The 21,769-nt window shown below is 47.9% G+C and overlaps 1 protein-coding gene across 1 annotated transcript in view; it reads left to right on the plus strand.

Annotated features, from left to right (window-relative positions):
* LOC134969617 (dual specificity protein phosphatase 22-A-like) overlaps nucleotides 1-14,796 on the plus strand; it is a 110,229-nt gene extending 95,433 nt beyond the window's left edge. The window contains exon 8 of the mRNA XM_063945687.1: nucleotides 13,568-14,796. Coding sequence (XP_063801757.1) covers nucleotides 13,568-13,762 — 195 coding nt within the window. The 3' untranslated portion in view covers nucleotides 13,763-14,796. The remainder of the gene's footprint in view (nucleotides 1-13,567) is intronic.
* Nucleotides 14,797-21,769: the final 6,973 nt, after the last annotated feature.

The following is a 21,769-nucleotide window of genomic DNA, read 5'->3' on the forward strand; positions in this document are numbered from 1 at the left end:
CCACCAACCCAAGGCACCTCTGCAAGTGTCCTGAGGAATCTCAGGGTGCCACGGCACACAGTTTGAAAACCACTGATATAGAGTATTCGTTTCATCTCCTCCATGTTTATGTCGTGGCATACTTCCTCAGTTTCTTCCTGCAGATGCAACCGGACATGGGTAATTCCAAGTTTATTGCGGCAGGAAATTTTTTAGCAGTTGGGCAAAACCATATGCACTGCAGTGACGTGCGGTGAGGTCATTGGCTGGGGAGGCACTGCTATTTTTATATATATATATATATATATATATATATATATATATAGTGTTTGAAGTGGAAATTTTGAAGTGGGGGTATGCAACAGTTAAGGATGCAAGTATGTGCGCGCCGAAGGCGCGCACGCTCCAGAAAAGGGGGCGTGGTCACCCAATAGGTGGCGTGTCCAGTGTAGTAGAACCCCTTATACTATCTAGTACTGGTGCCCCTTTTACCTTGTAGCACACGGTAGGAGCCGAAATTCACATTATAGCACATGGTACGAGCCGAAATTCACATTGTAGCACACTGAATGAGCCCAAATTCACACTGTAGCACACTGAATGAGCCGACATTCACATTATAGCACACTGAATGAGCCGAAATTCACATTGTAACACACTGAATGAGCCGACATTCACACTGTAGCACACTGAATGAGCCGAAAGTCACATTGTAGCACACTGAATGAGCCGAAAGTCACATTGTAGCACACTGAATGAGCCGACATTCACACTGTAGCACACTGAATGAGCCGAAATTCACATTGTAGCACACTGAATGAGCCGACATTCACATTGTAGCACACTGAATGAGCCGAAATTCACATTGTAGCACACTAAATGAGCCAAAATTCACATTGTAGCACACTGAATGAGCCGAAATTCACATTATAGCACACTGAATGAGCCGAAATTCACATTGTAGCACACTGAATGAGCCGAAAGTCACATTGTAGCACACTGAATGAGCCGAAATTCACATTGTAGCACACTGAATGAGCCGAAATTCACATTATAGCACACTGAATGAGCCGAAAGTCACATTGTAGCACACTGAATGAGCCGAAAGTCACATTGTAGCACACTGAATGAGCCGAAATTCACATTGTAGCACACTAAATGAGCCAAAATTCACATTGTAGCACACTGAATGAGCCAAAATTCACATTGTAGCACACTGAATGAGCCGAAATTCACATTGTAGCACACTGAATGAGCCCAAATTCACACTGTAGCACACTGAATGAGCCGACATTCACATTATAGCACACTGAATGAGCCGAAATTCACATTGTAACACACTGAATGAGCCGACATTCACACTGTAGCACACTGAATGAGCCGAAAGTCACATTGTAGCACACTGAATGAGCCGAAAGTCACATTGTAGCACACTGAATGAGCCGACATTCACACTGTAGCACACTGAATGAGCCGAAATTCACATTGTAGCACACTGAATGAGCCGACATTCACATTGTAGCACACTGAATGAGCCGAAATTCACATTGTAGCACACTAAATGAGCCAAAATTCACATTGTAGCACACTGAATGAGCCGAAATTCACATTATAGCACACTGAATGAGCCGAAATTCACATTGTAGCACACTGAATGAGCCGAAAGTCACATTGTAGCACACTGAATGAGCCGAAATTCACATTGTAGCACACTGAATGAGCCGAAATTCACATTATAGCACACTGAATGAGCCGAAATTCACATTGTAGCACACTGAATGAGCCGAAAGTCACATTGTAGCACACTGAATGAGCCGAAATTCACATTGTAGCACACTAAATGAGCCAAAATTCACATTGTAGCACACTGAATGAGCCAAAATTCACATTGTAGCACACTGAATGAGCCAAAATTCACATTGTAGCACACTGAATGAGCCCAAATTCACACTGTAGCACACTGAATGAGCCGACATTCACATTATAGCACACTGAATGAGCCGAAATTCACATTGTAACACACTGAATGAGCCGACATTCACACTGTAGCACACTGAATGAGCCGAAAGTCACATTGTAGCACACTGAATGAGCCGAAAGTCACATTGTAGCACACTGAATGAGCCGACATTCACACTGTAGCACACTGAATGAGCCGAAATTCACATTGTAGCACACTGAATGAGCCGACATTCACATTGTAGCACACTGAATGAGCCGAAATTCACATTGTAGCACACTGAATGAGCCGAAATTCACATTGTAGCACACTGAATGAGCCGAAAGTCACATTGTAGCACACTGAATGAGCCGAAATTCACATTGTAGCACACTGAATGAGCCAAAATTCACATTGTAGCACACTGAATGAGCCCAAATTCACATTGTAGCACACTGAATGAGCCCAAATTCACACTGTAGCACACTGAATGAGCCGACATTCACATTATAGCACACTGAATGAGCCGAAATTCACATTGTAGCACACTGAATGAGCCGAAAGTCACATTGTAGCACACTGAATGAGCCGAAATTCACATTGTAGCACACTGAATGTGCCAAAATTCACATTGTAGCACACTGAATGAGCCAAAATTCACATTGTAGCACATTGAATGAGCTGAAATTGTGATAGCAGGGAGAGCCAGAGTGACGACAGGGAGAGAGAGTGACGACAGTGACAGCAGGTAGAGAGAGTGACAGCAGGGAGAGAGAGTGACGATAGTGACAGCAGGGAGAGAGAGTGACGACAGTGACAGCAGGGAGAGAGAGTGACAGCAGGGAGAGAGAGAGTGACGATAGTGACAGCAGGGAGAGAGACGACAGTGACAGCAGGGAGAGAGAGAGAGTGACAATAGTGACAGCAGGGAGAGAGATTGACGACAGGGAGAGAAAGTGTGACAGTAGGGACAGGGACAGAAACGACAGGGAAAGAGGGTGACAGCAGGTGAACATTACCTGACTCATTTGTTGCGGCTGGTGGCGGTGAGTGGCTGGCGGCGGTGGGCGGCTAGCGGCGGTGAACGGCTGTGCTCTCTACACAGCCGCCGGCCGTCAAGCAGGGGCTTCTGTCTGAGAGAGGGCGGAGGAGGAGAGCACCGGGCGCCGCTCAATTCACGCTGGGTCTGTGGCTTCCCGCCGCTGTCGCCGTGCACATTAGCCAGCGTTTGGGCCAGCGGTGGACATGGAACACTCTTTAGCTAGTAGGGGGAGGGGGGTACATGGCACACACACATTAGCTAGTAGGGGGGGACATGGAACACACACATTAGCTAGTAGGGGGAGGGGGGACATGGAACACACACATTAGCTAGTAGGGGGAGGGGGGACATGGCACACACACATTAGCTAGTAGGGGGAGGGGGGGACATGCCACACACACATTAGCTAGTAGGGGGAGGGGGGGGGGACATGCCACACACACATTAGCTAGTAGGGGGAGGGGGGGACATGGAACACACACATTAGCTAGTAGGGGGAGGGGAGACATGGCACACACACATTAGCTAGTAGGGGGAGGGGGGGACATGGAACACACACATTAGCTAGTAGGGGGAGGGGGGACATGGCACACACACATTAGCTAGTAGGGGGAGGGGGGACATGGCACACACACATTAGCTAGTAGGGGGAGGGGGGGGGACACATGCCACACACACATTAGCTAGTAGGGGGAGGGGGGGACATGGAACACACACATTAGCTAGTAGGGGGAGAGGGGACATGGCACACACACATTAGCTAGTAGGGGGAGGGGGGGACATGGAACACACACATTAGCTAGTAGGGGGAGAGGGGACATGGCACACACACATTAGCTAGTAGGGGGAGGGGGGGACATGGAACACACACATTAGCTTGTAGGGGGAGGGGGGGACACGGAAAACACTTTACCTAGATTACAGTAGGAAGATATTCCGTTCCGCTCTCCCCCTCCTCCCTGTACCGCTGCTGCTGCACTCACTGCCTTCAGGCTCTGCCTGTGTGTGACAGGCGCCGGACCAGCAGCGGCAGCAACAGCACGGACACTGTGAGTAAGGAGGCAGGGAGGGGGAGCTGCTCTTAATGAAGTCAGCCCCGCATGGACTCCTGAGCATCCCGGCGCCGCCGCAGCTGGAGCAGTATGAATGGTCCCGGCGCCGCTTCTCCCGGCCGCGTCTATGTGATTGGACCAGCGGATCCAGCACTGGATCCGCTGTCCAATCACAGGTGCCTCGCTAGCAGGGGCGTGCTTTCCCTGCCAGCGAGGCACTTGTATAAGTGCCGCATTCTAGACTTTTTGTAATGGGCTTTTCCAGCCCAGCGCATGGCCCCGCTCCCGCCTTGTCCCGTTATCACTAGCTACGGGAGGCACTAGCTGTCAGTGCCTCCCAAACGTATTAGATGGGCTAAAATGATTAAATTAATATAAAGAGGGTACAATACATATGACACAGAATATGTGTCTTATGTATCTTCTTTCTATTATTTTAATCATAATGACAGGGGAGGCACTGCCTCCCCTGCCTCCCCTGACTGCACGTCCCTGATGCACTGCAGGGGGGGGGGGGGGGGGGGGAAGATATAACATCTGCAGAGAGAGTTAGATTTGGGTGGGTTATTTTGTTTCTGTGCAGGGTAAATACTGGCTGCTTTATTTTTACACTGCAATTTAGATTTCAGATTGAACTCACCACACCCAAATCTATCTCTTTCTGCACGTTATATCTGCCTCCCTGCAGTGCACATGGTTTTGCCCAACTGCTAACAAAATTCCTGCCGCGATCAACTTGGAATTACCAAAGGCAAAGTGAACGTACAGTATAGACAGAGGGTGGTGGCACTATTGCCAGTCAGAGGCGTAAGTGTGGGAGGCAACGGAGTCGGCTGCCGTCTGGCTCCTGTTCTGCAGGGGGGCACCTTTCCTCCCATGTGTTCAGCGACACCATTAAATTAAGGTAATTAATTGATAGCTGCCACTATCTCTTCCTCCCTTCATCTTACACTATACACACACACACACACACACACACACACACACACACACACACACACACACACCACTCTTCTGCACTTTTGAGCTAGAACAGCAAAACTGTGCCCCTTCCCAAAGTGTTACCCACACCCCCTGCCCCCATATAGTTAAGTACAAGTTCTTCATATTTAAAATGAAATATTCTTAAGCTTACAACAATAATGCATGGACACGCTGTCATTTGTTCACATTCATTTGCTACTAATTTCTCTATCATCCATAAGGGATACTGGGAACACTGAATTAAGATGGGGTATAGATGGGGTCCAAAGGAGTCAGTGCACTTTAAATTTCTTCAACAGGGTGTGCTGGCTCCTCCCCTCACTGGCGTTTTTATAATGGGTGCAGTGTGTGCAGTGCACACGGGCCCCTGAGTCCAGCGGGGGCTCCCACCGCACACGCTGCACCCATTTTGCGAATACTCACCCCTTCGGAGTATCGCGGCGACGTCCACGGCGGTGTTAAAACTCTGTGAAAATGGCCCAGCGCCCATTTTCACGGAGTTCTGCGCATGCGCAGTAGAGAAATGTCAGGGAAAATGGCCGCCGCACCATTTTCCCGGGGATCTGCGCATGCGCAGTAGAGTCTGAGCGTTCTAGTGCTCAGACTCTCAGCGCTGCCGGCAGAGAGGAGGGGGCCCGAACGGAGGAGGCTGCACCCGGGCCTCCTCCTCCTCTCTTAAAATGCCGCTGCCTGCCCTCTATGCCCTCTCTCACGGCTCAGTTTAGAAAAATGTGCCCTCAGGAGAGGATGCACACTGTGGAGCTCTAGAGAGTTTTCTTCAGCTTAATTTCTGTTTGTTGTTTTCATGTAAGCTGTTAGGCAACAGTTTACCTGCACCGAGGGACACTGGGGGGGGGGGGAGGGGCGACACCGGCCTCCTAGAGGTGCTGAGTCGGATCCCGCTGACAGGACAACGGTCCTGGGGCTTCATGTACCGCAGGCACTGCGCTCTCGCGCACACACCCGCAGCACGCCGCACCCCCCAATACAGAGCCTGAAGGTCATCAGAGTGGTGAGTGATAACCGAGGACCTCGCTTGCGAGGGCCCCGGTTCATTGTGTGGCGTGATCGCGGGGCGGGCATATGGACTCCCCTTGGGGTGATCCCATAGACCCCCCTGCGCAGACCTGCCAGTGGTAGTGGAATGGGGTACTAGTACTTTCATTTTTACACTATTTGGGGACTTTGCCAGTATAAATAACAGCTTAGCTCTGGCACCACTGCAGGGGGCGGAGCTTCATCAGAGTGGGACCAGCGGCTTCCTGGCGCCATTTCCTGCGCTCACAGCGCTGCTGCAGGACTGCCAGCTCCTCCAAAGGATACTCCACGTTCAGACACTGGTACAGGGGTGTAGTTAAGGGGGAGAGACAGCTGTGGGACCCTTGTATTCGGCTCCTCACGCACTGTACACTAAATTGCCTTCTCTTAGCAGCCCAATTGTTAGTATCAGGCTGTGTGCTGGTTCCTCATCTCTGTGTATCTCCACACATACTGGGCTGGGCAGGCTTGCTTGTACCCTGTGTCTCTGTGTATGTGTGTGTCTGTAAATGTCCTCTGTCAGCATGGCGAAAAAAATTGTGTGTGCTGTTTGTCACACCAGGTTTTCCCCCGCTCTTGCATATTCCCTCAAGTGTGAACAATGCAGTCAGCCTCACAAACTAGTGGGGCTTCTGGTGGTGAATTGCAAGAGCCTTCTTGGCTCAGTTCAATTAAACCTAAGATGGCTGACATGTCTAATGAGTTAACTACTGCAAGGCAAGAAAGGCAGCAGTTGCAACAGTCTATGGCTGCTCTGACAAAGGACAGTGCAGATAGCAGACGTGTTTCTCCTCTCTATGGGGGTCATACCGAGTTGATCGTAGCTGTGCTAAATTTAGCACAGCTACGATCTTCTTCCCTGACATGCGGGGGGACGCCCAGCACAGGGCTAGCCCGCCCCGCATGTCAGTCCGGTCCCCCCTCGCAGAAGTGCGGCGATGCCTTTGCACTTCAAGAGTAGCTCCCAGCCAGCGCAGCTTTAGCGTGCTGGCCGGGAGCTACTCATCGCTCCCCAGCCCGCAGCGGCTGCGTGTGACGTCACGCAGCCGCTGCGGCCCGCCCCCCGTTCGGTCTGGCCACGCCTGCGTTGGCCGGACCAAACCCACGAAACGGTGGCCAAACGCCGCCGTTCCGCCCCTTCTCGCCCAGCAATCGCCTCTGCCTGTCAGTCAGGCAGAGGTGATCGCATCCCTGCTACGGCCTTCGGCCGTCTATCATGTGCCGGCGCACTACGGCGCCGGCGCATGCGCAGTAGGGACCGTTCGCTCTGCTGCGTTAAAATGCAGCGAGCGAACGGGTCAGAATGACCCCCTATAATCCTTTACCCAAAAAAATGGGGTTACCTGATATCCTCTCGGAATCCGAGGAGGAGGTACCGGAGGTGGAAGAGGGGGAGGAGCTGGAATCAAATGCTGAGTTAGATGATTCCTCTGCTGCACAGGATGTAGACTTATTATTACAATAAGAGATGTTTTAAATATTCCTAGTGATGAATCTGATGTGCACAGAAAAAGGTACAGGTCACATTTTCTGACTCAAATGAACTGGATGACCTTTTCAGGGAGCCATGGGCCTCTCCTGATAAAAAATTCCAAGTGTCCAAAAGGTGGTTAGTCACCTTCCCATTTGACCAGGAGGGGCGTAAGGTATGGGAAACTCCCCCAGCGGTGGTCGCATCTGTGTCACGCCTGTCTAAAATGCTAGTTCTGCCGGTTCCAGGGACTATGGCCTTAAAGGAACCTGCAGATTGGAAAATAGAAGCAATTTTAAAATCTATTTATGTTGCAGCGGGGGCATCCCAAAGGTCTGTTATTGCAGGATGTTGGGTGACGCACGCCATACACACTTGGGCTGGTAACATTCAGGAGGGCCTAGCAGGGGATAAATCCCTGGCCGACTTAGTACTGTTGGTTCAGCATATTCAGGAGTCTGCCCGCTTCCTCTGTGATACTATCAAAGGAGTCGGTGTTATCAATGCAAGTACCTCTACCATGGTGGTATCTGCACGCAGAGCGTTGTGGTTACGCTAGTAGGTAGCGGACACTGAGTCTAAGAAGAGTGTGTAAGCCTTACCCTTCACAGGTGAATGGCTGTTCAGAGGTTAATTGGATACCTGGATTTCGAAGGCGACCACTGGAAAATCCACGTTCCTCCCCTCTGCTGCTCCGCCACCTAGGCGCTCTTACACTGGACCTTCTCTGCAGTCCTTTCGGACAGCGCGCTTTAAGGGAAAAGCCAGAGGTGCCTCAAATGCGGCACGTGGTTCCAGAGGTAAGTCTTGCAAGCCAGCTACCTCAGGATCTCAGGACCAGAGCGTCGGCTCTGGCTCCTCAAAGCTCTCAGCATGATGGTGTCCCTCTGCTCCAGGGGGATCTCAGGGTAGGAGCTCGTCTGAGATTCTTCAGCCCCATTTGGAACAGCTCCTGCCAGGATGCCTGGGTAAAATACCTGATCTCCCAGGGCTATAAACTGGAGTTCGACAGTCCTCCACCACAAAGGTTTTTCAAATCGGGTTTACCGGCTTAAAAAACCATGTGCCTCACCCCACGGGAGGCCATTCAAAAGTTAGTCCAGACACAGGTAATTGTCCCTGTACCACTTCAGCAACGGGGCGAAGGATATTATTCCAGCCTTTTTGTGGTACCAAAGCCAGATGGTTCAGTGAGACCCATTTTGAACCTCAAATCGTTAAACCCATATCTGGGGGTTTTCCGGTTCAAAATGTAATCTCTGAGGGCGATGATCTCAGGTCTGGAGGAAGGAGAATTCTTGGTCTCTCTGGACATTAGGACGCCTACCTCCATGTCCCAATATGGCCGCCTCATCAGATGTTCCTCAGGTTTGCTCTGATGGAGGAACACTACCAGTTCCAGGCACCACCCTTCGGCTTATCCACAGCCCCAAGGGTTTTCACCAAGGTAATGGCGGAGATGATGTTACAACTCAGGATTCAAGGGGTGAACATTGTCCCCTACCTGGGCGATCTGCTTATAAAAGCAAGGTCAAAGGAAATCCTGTTGGACAGCATCTGCGCACGACATCCCTGTTGTCACGTCACGGTTGGATTCTGAACTTTCAGAAATCCCACCTGGAGCCAACCCAACACCTCCAGTTCCTTGGAATGATCCTGGACACGGTGGCTCAAAAGGTTTTCCTCCCTGCAGACAAGGCGGAGGCTATTCAGGAGTTGGTTCAAGCGGTTCTACAACCACGCAAGGTCTCGGTACATCTTTGCACCCGTCTGTTGGGCAAGATGGTGGCCTCCTTCGAGGCCATTACGTTTGTCAGGTTTCATGCAAGGACCTTCCAACTGGACCTCCTGAAGAAGTGGTCGGGTTCGCATCTGCAGATGCACCAAGTATATTCGTCTGTCACCATAGGCAGGGCCGGATCTTGCCCTTGTGGCGCCCCGGGCAAAAATGGGGGCGTGGCTTCATATGGGGGCGTGGTCCGTTACGCCCCCATTTGTGCCCCCTGTAGCGCAGCTGAAAAAATAAATAATAATAAATAAAAGTATACTTACAATCCCCACTCCTGATTCCAGACCTCCTCCTCCGCCGGCGCCGCTCTTCTCCTGGACTCGGATGGTTGTGTCTGTCCTCGGATCTATGGGAGAGACGTCATTACGTCTCTCCCATAGCACAGCATAGACACTAGAGGTCAATTATGACCCCTAGTGTCTCTGCCACTGTGCTGTGCGCGATGACATCATCGCGCACCGCACAGCAAAGGTCCTCTCCATGAAGGGAAACTAGACGCTTCATCTAGTTTCCCTTCATGGAGAGTACCTTTGCTGTGCGGTGCGCGATGACATCATCGCGCACCGCACAGCACAGTCCTCTCCATGAAGGGAAACTAGACGCTTAGCGTCTGGTTCCCTTCAAAGCGGGGGACCAGCGGCGGGCACAGCGGGGGGCACTGCAGAGGGCACAGTGGCGGATCTTGCCATGGTGCGGCGCCCTCCGGAGGGCGCCGGCGCCCTCCGGAAGGCGGCGCCCCGGGCAAAAGTACTGCTTGCCCGTGGCAAGATCCGGTACTGACCATAGGCCAGGATATCTCTTCTGTGGTGGTTACAGGCCGCCAGCCACTTGGTTGGGAGGAGCTTCGGGATCCAGGATTGGATTCTCGTGACCACGGACGCCAGCCTTTGGGGCTGGGGTGCTGTTACCCAAGGAACACAGTTCCAGGGCAGGTGGTCGGAACTCGAGGCCTGCCTTCCAATAAACATACTGGAACTCAGAGCGATATACAATGCCTGCTGCAGGGAGCTCATCTGCTCCAAGGTCAAGCCATTCAGGTTCAGTCGGACAATGCCACGGCGGTATCATACATCAATCGACAGGGAGGAACAAAGAGCAGGGACTGCATGAGGAAAGTATCCAAGATTCTCCTTTGGGTTGAAAGGAATGCAAGGGCGGTGTCAGCCATTTTTCATTTCAGGAGTGGATAACTGGGAGGTGGACTTCCTAAGCCGCCACGACCTCCACCCAGGAGAGGTGGAGCCTGTATCCACAGGTGTTCCGGATGATAACAGATCTGTGGGGACGTCCACAGATCGATTTGATGGCCCCTCGGCTCAACAACTTGCTTCCGTGCTATTGTTCCAGGACGAGAGACCCTCTAGCAGCATCAGTGGATTCGCTGACAGCACTGTGGGATTATCAGCTAGTGTACCTGTTTCTTCTGATTCACTTACTCCCCCAGATCCTAAAAAGAATCCGAAGAGAGGGGGTATAGGCAATTCTCATTGCCCCCGACTGGCCTTGAAGAGTCTGGTACGCGGATCTTCTGGCCATGGCAGGAGAAGAACCCTGGGCCCTCCCACTACAGGAGGATCTTCTTCAGCAAGAGCCATTCATCTACCCGAACTTACAACAGCTTCGTTTAACGGCATGGCGGTTGAACGGAACATTCTAGCTGAGAAGGGTATTCCGGACAAGGTCATTACCACCATGGTTCAGGCCAGGAAGCCTGTGACGTCAAAGCATTACCACCATATCTGGAAATGATACGTCTCCTGGTGTGAGGGCCAAGGATGTCCAGCTGCGGAAATCAATCTGGGGCGGTTCTTGCGTTTCCTACAAGCTGGCATGGATATGGGCCTACGGTTGAGCTCCATCAAGGTTCAGATCTCGGGCTTGTCCTGCTTCTTCCGGAAGAAATTGGATGCTCTGCCTGAGGTACAGATGTTCCTGCAGGGTGTCCTGCATATTCAACCTCCCTTTGTGCCACCCATGGCTCCTTGGAATCTCAATGTGGTTTTGACATTCCTACAGTCCTCTTGGTTTGACCTTTTGGTGTCCGTGTAAGAGAAATTCCTCACGTGGAAGACGGTGATGCTCTCAGCCTAGGCTTCTGCTAGGCGGGTTTCAGAGCTGGGTGCTTTGTGCTGTAGGAGTCCCTACCTGGTCTTTCATGCAGACAGGGCAGAGCTTAGGACTCGTCAACAGTTTCTGCCGAAGGTGGTTTCTGCGTTCCACCTGAATCAGCCTATTGTGGTTCCAGCGGCTTCGGCCACTGCCTCTCTTCCTGAGTCTTTGGATGTGGTGCGAGCCCTGAGGATTTATGTCAAGAGGACTTGTTTGTCCTCTATGACACTCGCAAGAAAGGTCTTCCTGTTTCCAAGCAATCCATCACCCGTTGGATTCGGTTTACTATTCAACAGGCATATGCTTCGGCGGCCTTGCCTGTTCCTAGGTCTGTCAAGGCCCACTCTACCAGGTCTGTGGGTTCTTCCTGGGCGGCTGCCTGTGGTGTCTCAGCTTTGCAACTATGCCGGACCGCTACCTGGTCGGGGACAAACACGTTTGTCAAGTTCTACAGGTTTGATACCCTGGCCACGGAGGATGTCCAGTTTGGACATACGGTGTTGCAGACGTCTCATCACGTTCCCACCCGTTCTGCTAGCTTTGGGACATCCCCATCGTAATTCAGTGTTCCTAGTATCCCTTATGGATGATAGAGAATAGAGGATTTTAATTACCTAATGGTAAATCCTTTTTATCATAGTCCATAAGGGATACTGGGCACCCACCTCTGTGCTCCACCTTCCTGCAAGTTCTTGTTCTTGTGTGAAGTTGTTAATTTCAGCTGTTGCTGTTTTCTGGTTTCATTAGCGGTTGCTAGTTTTTGTTGTTGCTGAGTGCTGGTTCGTTACTCTCACCACTCGTGTCTTGTTATGTTGCCTCCTCTCAAGTATGTCTTCTCCTTCAGGCAGTTTTCCTAGACTGAGCTGTGAGGGATGGCATAGAGGGGAGGAGCCAACACACCCTGATGAAGAAATTTAAAGTGAACCGGCTCCTTTGGACCCCATCTATACCCCATCGTAATTCAGTGTTCCCAGTATCCCTTATGGACTACGAGAAAAGGATTTACCGGTAGGTAATTAAAATCCTCTTTTCTAATTCCCATAGCTTAAGGGGCTTACTTATCATTCAATATTTCCATCATACCCCCTAAAAAAAAAAAAACGTTTATGGGGGATACCCAAAAATATCAAGTATCATCCAAATGTAAGATGGGGGGGGGGGGGGGGGGGACTGCAGCAGATATCTCCATATCTGATGCTGTCCATCCATTTTGGACGGCACCCACAGCCCCTATAGCTTTCTATGGGGGATGCGGTGCTGCCAGATTTGCCAAGCTCTGGAATGTGAGGTTTGGCCGTCAGGTAACGCCATCTGAAGATGGTGATAGGCCACTGCAGCCTATGGGTTCCATTTCTCTTCATGCAGACTCGTCCCCATCATGAAACATTTATACACATTACATAGAAACATAGAATTTGATGGCAGATAAGAACCACTTGGCCCAATAGTCTGCCCCTTTCTTACCTTTTGGTAACCTCGACCCTATGTTATTGAGGAAACATGCTGTAAAGGCAGATGATAATATCTTCTATGCACTGTACTGATCATTAAAGGATGCATCCACCACTGGGTAAACATGCAAAAAAAACAAAGCAAAAGGTGTATTCCTGCAATGTGTAATCCAGTGGTTCTCAAACTCGGTCCCCAGGACCCCACACGGTTCATGTTTTCCATGTCACCCAGCAGCTGCACTGTGTATCACCAACTGTCACATTTTAAAAATCTACAGATGACCTGCGAAACATGGACCGTGTGGGGTCCTGAGGACCGAGTTTGAGAACCTGTGTTCTAATCAATCATTTGCTAATGGTCCTAACATGGTAATGAGCTAATTTCCAACCAGACTGAAACCCCACAAACGATTGTGCAGGGTTTTGTTATGGTGGCACTTCCGCAAACCAGAATGACCGTGCGTCATGGGCGTTATATGCTGGACAATTATTTGCATTTGCGCTAATATGAATATATTGCATGTACTGCATCCATGCATGTTTTGCAGTTCAGTGTGCTGTGTCGGCATAACATGCTCTGTGGAATCATACAGGTGGTTTGGGGGTCTGTATAGTCAGTTGTGCACAAATCTCTGGTCATCCTGCTGTTATTCTTAATAAATGTCTTAAGAGTGACGTTGTCTGAGTAGAGCTTTGCTTCCTTCCTTCTACAGTACAGAATGTGGCTGCTGCAGGAATATGGGAGAAATCTCTTCAACGATCAAGACAAAGTGCAGCAGTTATTATCCCAACAGGAGCAACAGGAGCGTCTCAGAGAGACACAGAACCACTGGATTAATAGACCAGAGATAAACTATTCACTTCCATACAAAGCCTATGGCTCCAATAGCAGATGGACCAAGAGATGACAGTAGAGGCCTGCTATTATTGTGACTTGTCTCCTGCACAGTGTAGGCTGCCACGTTTTTTATTTTGTGGTAGAATGGGAGGGTGGTCCTGCACTTAAGGGTGGTATGACGATGGGGATGGGAGCTGCTTTAAACTGGAGATGTCAGGTCTCCTATTAAGGGTTACATATACTGATAGTTGTTAAAGCACCGCACTTGGTGTCTGTGGGTGACAAGCTGTAGAGTGTGCTTGTGAACTTGTTATGTTTGGTAATAATGACAATGCAACAGTGTGAGTTGGAATAGGGTTTATTGATTAATTGGGAGTCACAGGGCTGCACAGGTTTAGGTGTTGTCAGTACAGCAGGTAGGTGTCTAAGGGATAAATGAGAGGGTAAAAGAAATCAGAACTATAGTGAGTGGAGGTGTCTGTAGGGTGTACTCGGGGAGTACCTTCCATACATGCCTGGTCTTTCAGTCATTGTTATAATCCTTGGTTTGTCTGCTGTGCGTCACAGGCCCCCCTCTCTAGGGATATCCCTGCAACAACCTTCAAAAAAGTTTGGTATTTTACTCACGGCTTAACGAAGAAATTTCTTCGTTCTGGTGATCGGAGTGTGATTGACAGGAAGTGGGTGTTTCTGGGCGGAAACTGGCCGTTTTATGGGGGTGTGTGAAAAAACGCTGCCGTTTCTGGGAAAAACGCGGGAGTGGCTGAAGAAACGGGGGAGTGTCTGGGCGAACGCTGGGTGTGTTTGTGACGTCAAACCAGGAACGAAACTGACTGAACTGATCGCAGTGGCAGAGTAAGTCTCGAGCTACTCAGAAACTGCTAAGAAATTTCTATTCGCAATTCTGCTAATCTTTCGTTCGCAATTCTGCAAAGCTAAGATTCACTCCCAGTAGGCGGCGGCTTAGCGTGTGCAATGCTGCTAAAAGCAGCTAGCGAGCGAACAACTCGGAATGAGGGGCCCAGTTCTGATCATGTCATGTTTACAATGGACTTTTTTGCCTTTTAAATTCTAATTTTCAATAAATAATAACTTCTGAATCTACAGATTGGAGTAAGAATATGTGATAATTGTATTTCAAATGCACAAAAGGAAGACTTTTATTATACAGTTGTCCAGAAAAACAGATATTTTTAGAGAGAGTCCTTACAGCTGCGCTACCACTAAAGAAAATATTGTTCTGATCCTGGATTGAAACCTACGCTGACGGCAGTCCTACCTCCAGTCACCAACCCTGTCACTTCCATTAAAACAAGTCTTCAAATACTCTGGTCACGATCACAGCAAGCCCTGGTCCGTATGGTCCTTTGGAACAAAAGTATTCCATTTTGCTGTGTCTTATTTAAGTTTTATGGGGTCTATTTAGCAATAATCACGATAATGGCTCAAATATTTTCGTCCACTTACTTTACAGTGGTATGCAGCAAAAATCTTTACAGGCACAGCGGTTACATTAACACACTGCCCCTGCAAAGTCCTTGGCAGCTTTGTTTTGGGTTGACGGGCACCCTCTCCCCAGTTCTATGCTGTGCTGATAAGGGGTTATGGCTGAGGTTCTCAAACGTGGTCCTCAAGGCACCCCAACAGTCTGGTTTTAGGTATATCCATGGCTCAGATGGTCAAACCAAATTGACTGAGGTGCTAATTAAGTCACCTGTGGATATACTTAAAACCTGGACCGTTGTGGTGCCTTGAGGACTACCTTTGAGAACCTCTGGGTTAGAGGAAAACACTCCGTACAAGCAGCTGCTATGTCTCTGTGTCAGGCCCTCAGCTCTCCCCATCATTACTGTCACCAGCACACGCGGGGCAGCTGTTGGGTGGCTGTCACACTGGCCCAGCTCTTCAGCTGCATCGCCTCATCACATGTATAACTGAGGAGAGCACATACGCCAATACTACAACAGAAATGGCCATTAAAAGTCTCTGGGGGAGGTGTATCAAAGCTTGGAGAGAGTTAAAGTGGAGTAAGATAAAATACCAACCAATCAGCTCCTAACTGCCATGTTACAGGCTGTGTTTGAAAAATGACAGGAGCTGTTTGGTTGGTTCTTTATTTCTCTTCAAGTTTTGATAAATCTCCACCTCAGTATGAAATGAAAGTGTACTCATATGAAAAATGAATGTCTGTATACAGTTAGGTCTATATATATATGTGGACACTGACAGAATTTTGGTTATTTTAGATGTTTACAAAGAAAAAAACATTCAAATTATTGGTATATAATATGGTTTTAAAGTGCATACAGTACTTTCAGCTTTAATTTGAGGGTATTCACATCCAAATTGGAGAAAGGGTTTAGGCATACCTCCCAACTGTCCCGATTTTCGCGGGACAGTCCCGTTTTTTGGGGACTGTCCCGCTGTCCCACCCGCGGGCCGCAGTGTCCCGCGGTGGGGGGGGGGGGCAGTTGGGAGGCTCTGTCTGTCGCTGCCCTGCTTAGCAGAGCAGCGGTGAATAGACGCTGTGCGCATGCGCACAGCGTCTATTCACTGAAGTCAGAGGGAGAGGGGGCATGCCAGCGGCTCACAGAGCGCTGGGCATGCCCCCTCAGTGACGAAAACGGGGGCGTGGCTCGCGATCGCGGGTCCTCCAGTGAAGCCACGCCCCCATTTTCTTAGACCACGCTCCCTTTTCGGGAGCGCGCACGGCTTCGCTGCGCGTGTGTCCCGATTTAGAAAGAAGAAATGTTCTGAGGTATGGTTTAGGAATTACAGCTATTTAATATGTAGCCCCCTCTTTTTTCAAGGGATTTGGAAGCTGTTGCTGCGAACCTACAACATGCAGTCATAGGAGATCTCAATGCAAGTGAAACAGGCTATCCTTAGGCTGCAAAAATACAATTAAAATCCATCTGAAAGAGAGCAGGAGTGGCCAAATCTAAAGTTCGGTACATTCTGAGAAATAAAGAACATAATGGTGAATAGGCTTGAACGTCCACAAAAGACAATAGTGGCAGCGATTGCAGAATCCTTTCCATAGTAACAGAAAAGCCCTCTACAACATCCAGCTAAGTGAAGAACACTATCCAGGATATAGGGGGTTATTCCGACCCGATTGCTCGCTGCGGGTTATCGCAGCGCAGCGATCTGGTTGGAACTGCGCATGCGTCGGCGCCCAGGGGGCTGGACGGCAGCGTTAAGCCACCGTTGAGAGGGCGCGGTCCGGCCAACGCAGGCGTGGTCAGACCGTTGGGGGGCGGTCCGCGGCCGCTGTGTGACGTCACACGCAGCCGCTGAGACCCGGGGCAGCTGCAGGAGCTGCGCTGGCCGGGAGTAACTCCTGAGATGCAAAAGCATCGCCGCTGTGCAATGCTTTTGCATTTCTGCAGGGGGGGGGGGGGGCGGCACTGACATGCGGAGCGGACTAGCCCTGTGCTGGGCGACCCCCCGCATGTCTACGTGCCTGATCGTAGCTGTGCTAAATTTAGTGCAGCTACGATCAACTCGGAATGACCCCATAGGCATTTCATTCTCCAAGTCTACTCTACAGAAAAGACTTCATGAGAACAAATACAAAGGGTTCACCACTAGGTGCAAACCATTCAAAAGCCTCAAGAATAGAAAGGACAGATTAGACTATGCAAAAAATAAATAAAAAGACAGCCCAGAATGGGGGTCATTCCGAGTTGATCGCTCGCTAGCTAGTTTTAGCAGCTGTGCAAACGCTATGCCGCCGCCCACTGGGGAGTGTATTTTAGCTTAGCAGAAGTGCGAACGCCTGTGCAGCCGAGCTCTGCAAAAACAGGTTGTGCAGTTTCAGAGTAGCTCTGAACCTAATCAGCGCATGTGATCACTTCAGCCTATTCGTGTCCGGATTTGACGTCATACACCCGCCCAGCGAACGCCCAGCCACGCCTGCGCTTTTTTGGACACGCCTGCGTTTTTGCAAACACTCCCTGAAAACGGTCAGTTGACACCCAGTAACGCCCCCTTCCTGTCAATCTTCTAGCGGCCGCCAGTGCAAAGAAAAACTTCGCTAGAACCTGAGCACAACCACAAAGGGCTCTCTACACGTACGTCGTGCGTGCGCATTGCGGGGCATACGCATGCGCAGAAATGCAGTTATTTCACCTGATCGCTGCGCAAATCGGCAGCGAGCGAACAACTCGGAATGACCCCCATGGGAAGGAAAAAAGGTATGGGAAAGACGTGGAATGACTCATAATCCAAAGTATCCCACTACAGTGAACCAGTGTGACGGCACGGCCACGCATCGCTTCCAATGGCACTGGGTCACTACTGTTTATTGATGTGACAGAAGACAGAAGCATACAAATAAGTTCTGAAGTGTATAGAGATATATCGTCTGCTAAGATTCAGCCAAATTCAGCAAAGTTTGGTGATTGGATGGTGTTTCTCAGTACAGATGGGCAATGACCCAAAACATACTGCGATAGCAATCCAGGAGTTTTTTTAAGGCAAAGAAGTCAAATATAGGAAAGGCGTAAACAGTGCTAAGAGAGCTGGATAAGGTAAAAATTGTTGCAACATATTATCATTTTTTAATGCAGTGCTAAAATATGCCCTTCTTCGTTTTTACATACGTTTTTGATGTGCTTTTAATACTATGTTGCAACAATAAGTTTAAGTATATTGTGTTTAAATAAATGTAATATTAACAATCAATTATTAATAACTGTTTCCTTTTCAAAAACAGTAATATCGAATTGCTCCTTTTGAAAAAATAAATGAATAATCTTTCCCCCTCATTGTAAGACCAATAGCTGTAAAATAAAGAAAAGCCGTGACCCCATTTTCTTGAATTAAATAAATTGCTACCAAATTTTTTAAATTCATTTAATGCTTCTTCCCTCCTCATTCCTCTCCGACATTGGGAATTGCAAAAAGAAACACATGCAGTACATGACCCAAATGCGACTTGCTCACTAACTCCTCATTGGCTAAGTATCTTGGAGATGAGATCCCTGATTGGCTATCCGACTACTAGCTAGTTTAGATTAGCTACCCTGTGATCAAGACCTTTAACAGAATACATTCAGGGATATCTGTATGTAGTATGACTAGCTCCTATGGGTTTTATGGATGAAATTAAGGAACATTTTCTTGGTTTTAAATTAAGGATATGATCTAGTCCACAGGTTCTCAAACTCGATCCTCGAGACCCCACACAGTGCATGTTTTGCAGGTCTCCTCACAGAATCCCAAGTGAAATAATTATCTCCACCTGTGAACCTTTTAAATTGTGTCAGTAAGTAATTAATATACACCTGTGCACCTGCTGGGTTACCTGCAAAACATGCACTGTGTGGGGTCCTGAGGACCGAGTTTGAGAACCTGTGATCTAGTCCACAGGTTCTCAAACTCGGTCCTCAGGACCCCACACGGTGCATGTTTTGCAGGTCTCCTCACAGAATCGCAAGTGAAATAATTAGCTCCACCTGTGGACCTTTTAAAATGTGTCAGTGAGTAATTAATATACACCTGTGCACCTGCTGGGTAACCTGCAAAACATGCACTGTGTGGGGTCCTGAGGACCGAGTTTGAGAACCACTGATCTAGTCCAATAATATAGCAATAAGAAGCCTTTTCATTCTAAAATGAAGCTTTTTCAGTCCGTCTATGTACGATACAGTTAGAGTAAGAAATATCAAAGGAACTTTCAGTCTGAGTGGAGATGTGGGGTAAGCTTACAAGGTATTACTGTTATTATCTTTTGTTTATAAAGTACCAACATGTTGCGCAGTGTTGCCCATTGAAGGTCTTGGTATACACACAAATGACATACGACTATGTGTGACAGAATGGTAAAGATGAAGAAAAAAAGAGGGGTTTGCTAGCCGCACAGTTCTAAGCACAGTTATTATATCAAGATCAAAAGGGTAGTCCAAAAAATAGTTAATAATACTAATACCCTTACCCCAAGTTTCTGTATCATGCACTACTGTGCCTTTTTTTTAGTTAAGATAGTGGGGGGTGCTCCCTGAGAGTTGGGTTCAATTTTTATACAAAGCTTTAACAAAAGGGGGTAAACAAGAACTCTCCTATGATGGGGCACTCAATTGGTATTAATCACTATGTGCTACACCATTGGATCAATAATAGGGAAAAGAAGAAGTGGGAGAGGAGAAAAGATAGAAATAGAAAGACATTCTCCTAAAATTTTACTTTTATTAGATCAAAAATTAAAAATAATTTAGAGATTAATTCTCTTTATCTAAAAGGGCGAAATATAGACACACTACATACAATACAACATGTAACAAGATAAAAAAGGTACAGGTTTTTGTATTACTCAATCGGGCCTTGGCCCTCCCAATTAATAGAAATTCATTAATTTTTTTAAATTTTTGAAGGACCCTGTTAGAGAATAAGTCAAGACCTTATAGGGCATTTTTCTGGGTTCTGCTGCCTCGTATGTGCTATTGCATTATATACGTAGGTGAGAGACCCTTACTTGTGCCAGTCTCTAGAGTCATAGACAGCACCAGAGCTTTAATGGAGAGTGTCTCATTCACTTCTACTTTTGGTTGATGACCATAAGGTCAGTGCAGCCAATGAGAAAGCTACGGACACTTAACCTGCTCTGGTGTTGAAAAAGAGTACAGAGTATGTAAAGGCAAGACTAGATCGCAAATTTCGTGGTTCTGCTGCCATGCATGTGCTCAAGCATTATATGCATGGTGAGAGACCATTACTAATGCTAGTCAATGGAAATATAGGTACAGCCAATCAGTATGCACTGTGTCCCATTCGCCTTAGAATCAGGCTGATGATGCTAAGATCAGTGCAGCCAGTTCGCGGGTTACTGACACTTTGCTACTGAAGTGTTGAAAATATAGAGGCAATAAAATTCATCTGTTATCACCTATTGCATATTAGTATCAGATATCAGCATTTATTATTGGTTACCGAGCAGATATTCTCTCAGCACCTATCACTGGTGTATACTCTGATTATATTTCATATGCACAGCAAAAAATGGTTATGTAAATTTTCAAACACTGTTATTTCAAATTATGGCTTCCGTATCCTACCAGCCTATATATCTCTTACTCTTGTACTATGACTATGTAATTTATTAATAATCATTCCTCAAGTTGGAAAACACTTATTTTTTGTAATATACGTCTTGGCTAAATAGCACAAAATTACATATATATGTGCATACAAAAAATAGCCTGTTGACCTGGCAGCGGTTTTTATAATATTACTCTGAGCATGCCGAGTAAATCCAAAACACGTGTTCAGTCAAAGAGGATATTTACTAATAATTTTTAGCACACCTGTCTCATAAATCATCACTTCAGGATTTGTGCTATTATGTTTAAGCATCAGGGTCATTCGTAAAAATTACAAAAACATAATGGAGTTAAGCATTTCCAATTTGGTGAAGCACTTATATGTAGCCTATAATGGTCTCACACTCGTAGCAACAGATATCATGATGAACAGTTTACTACTGCATCAGCTTTGCGGGTAATAATGTGCTGCTTATTACGGTAGTGGACCAGTATAATAATTATAACTGGCGGCTTCACAAACAAAAATAAATTAGCTCATACGACCTGTACCATGGGGCCACCCGCCGTGCGCACTGGCAGGGTGCCCTGAACGCTTCCTTCCTTTAACGTACGTTTCGCCGTAGTTTGTTCACAAAGGGGGGAACAGCCTCTGATTGTTATCAGTCCAAGTTCCTTAAAAACCATTAGCCACTCCCCTGAAGGCGGACGCGAATGATGACGTCCTCTATTTTTGGGGAAATTATTTATGCTCGAGTATATTACATAATCTCTATTTTAGTTAGAGCATAATTAATTAGTGGTTTCCATTACTGTTAATTATGTTAATTATACATTAGCTGCATTGATATGTACCTAAGTGTATACTATTGTTATGCACACCAGTGCCTGCAGGAATGTACTGGTGTCAGAACTGTTATGCACTCCAGCGCCTGCAGGAATGTACTGGTGTTTGAACTGTTATGCACACCAGTGCCTGCAGGAATGTACTGGTGTCTGAACGGATAGGTATGCAAAACAAATGAACTCACAGA

This window comes from Pseudophryne corroboree, chromosome 11 (genome assembly GCF_028390025.1).
Source record: "Pseudophryne corroboree isolate aPseCor3 chromosome 11, aPseCor3.hap2, whole genome shotgun sequence".
Classification (NCBI taxonomy): Eukaryota; Metazoa; Chordata; class Amphibia; order Anura; family Myobatrachidae; genus Pseudophryne; species Pseudophryne corroboree.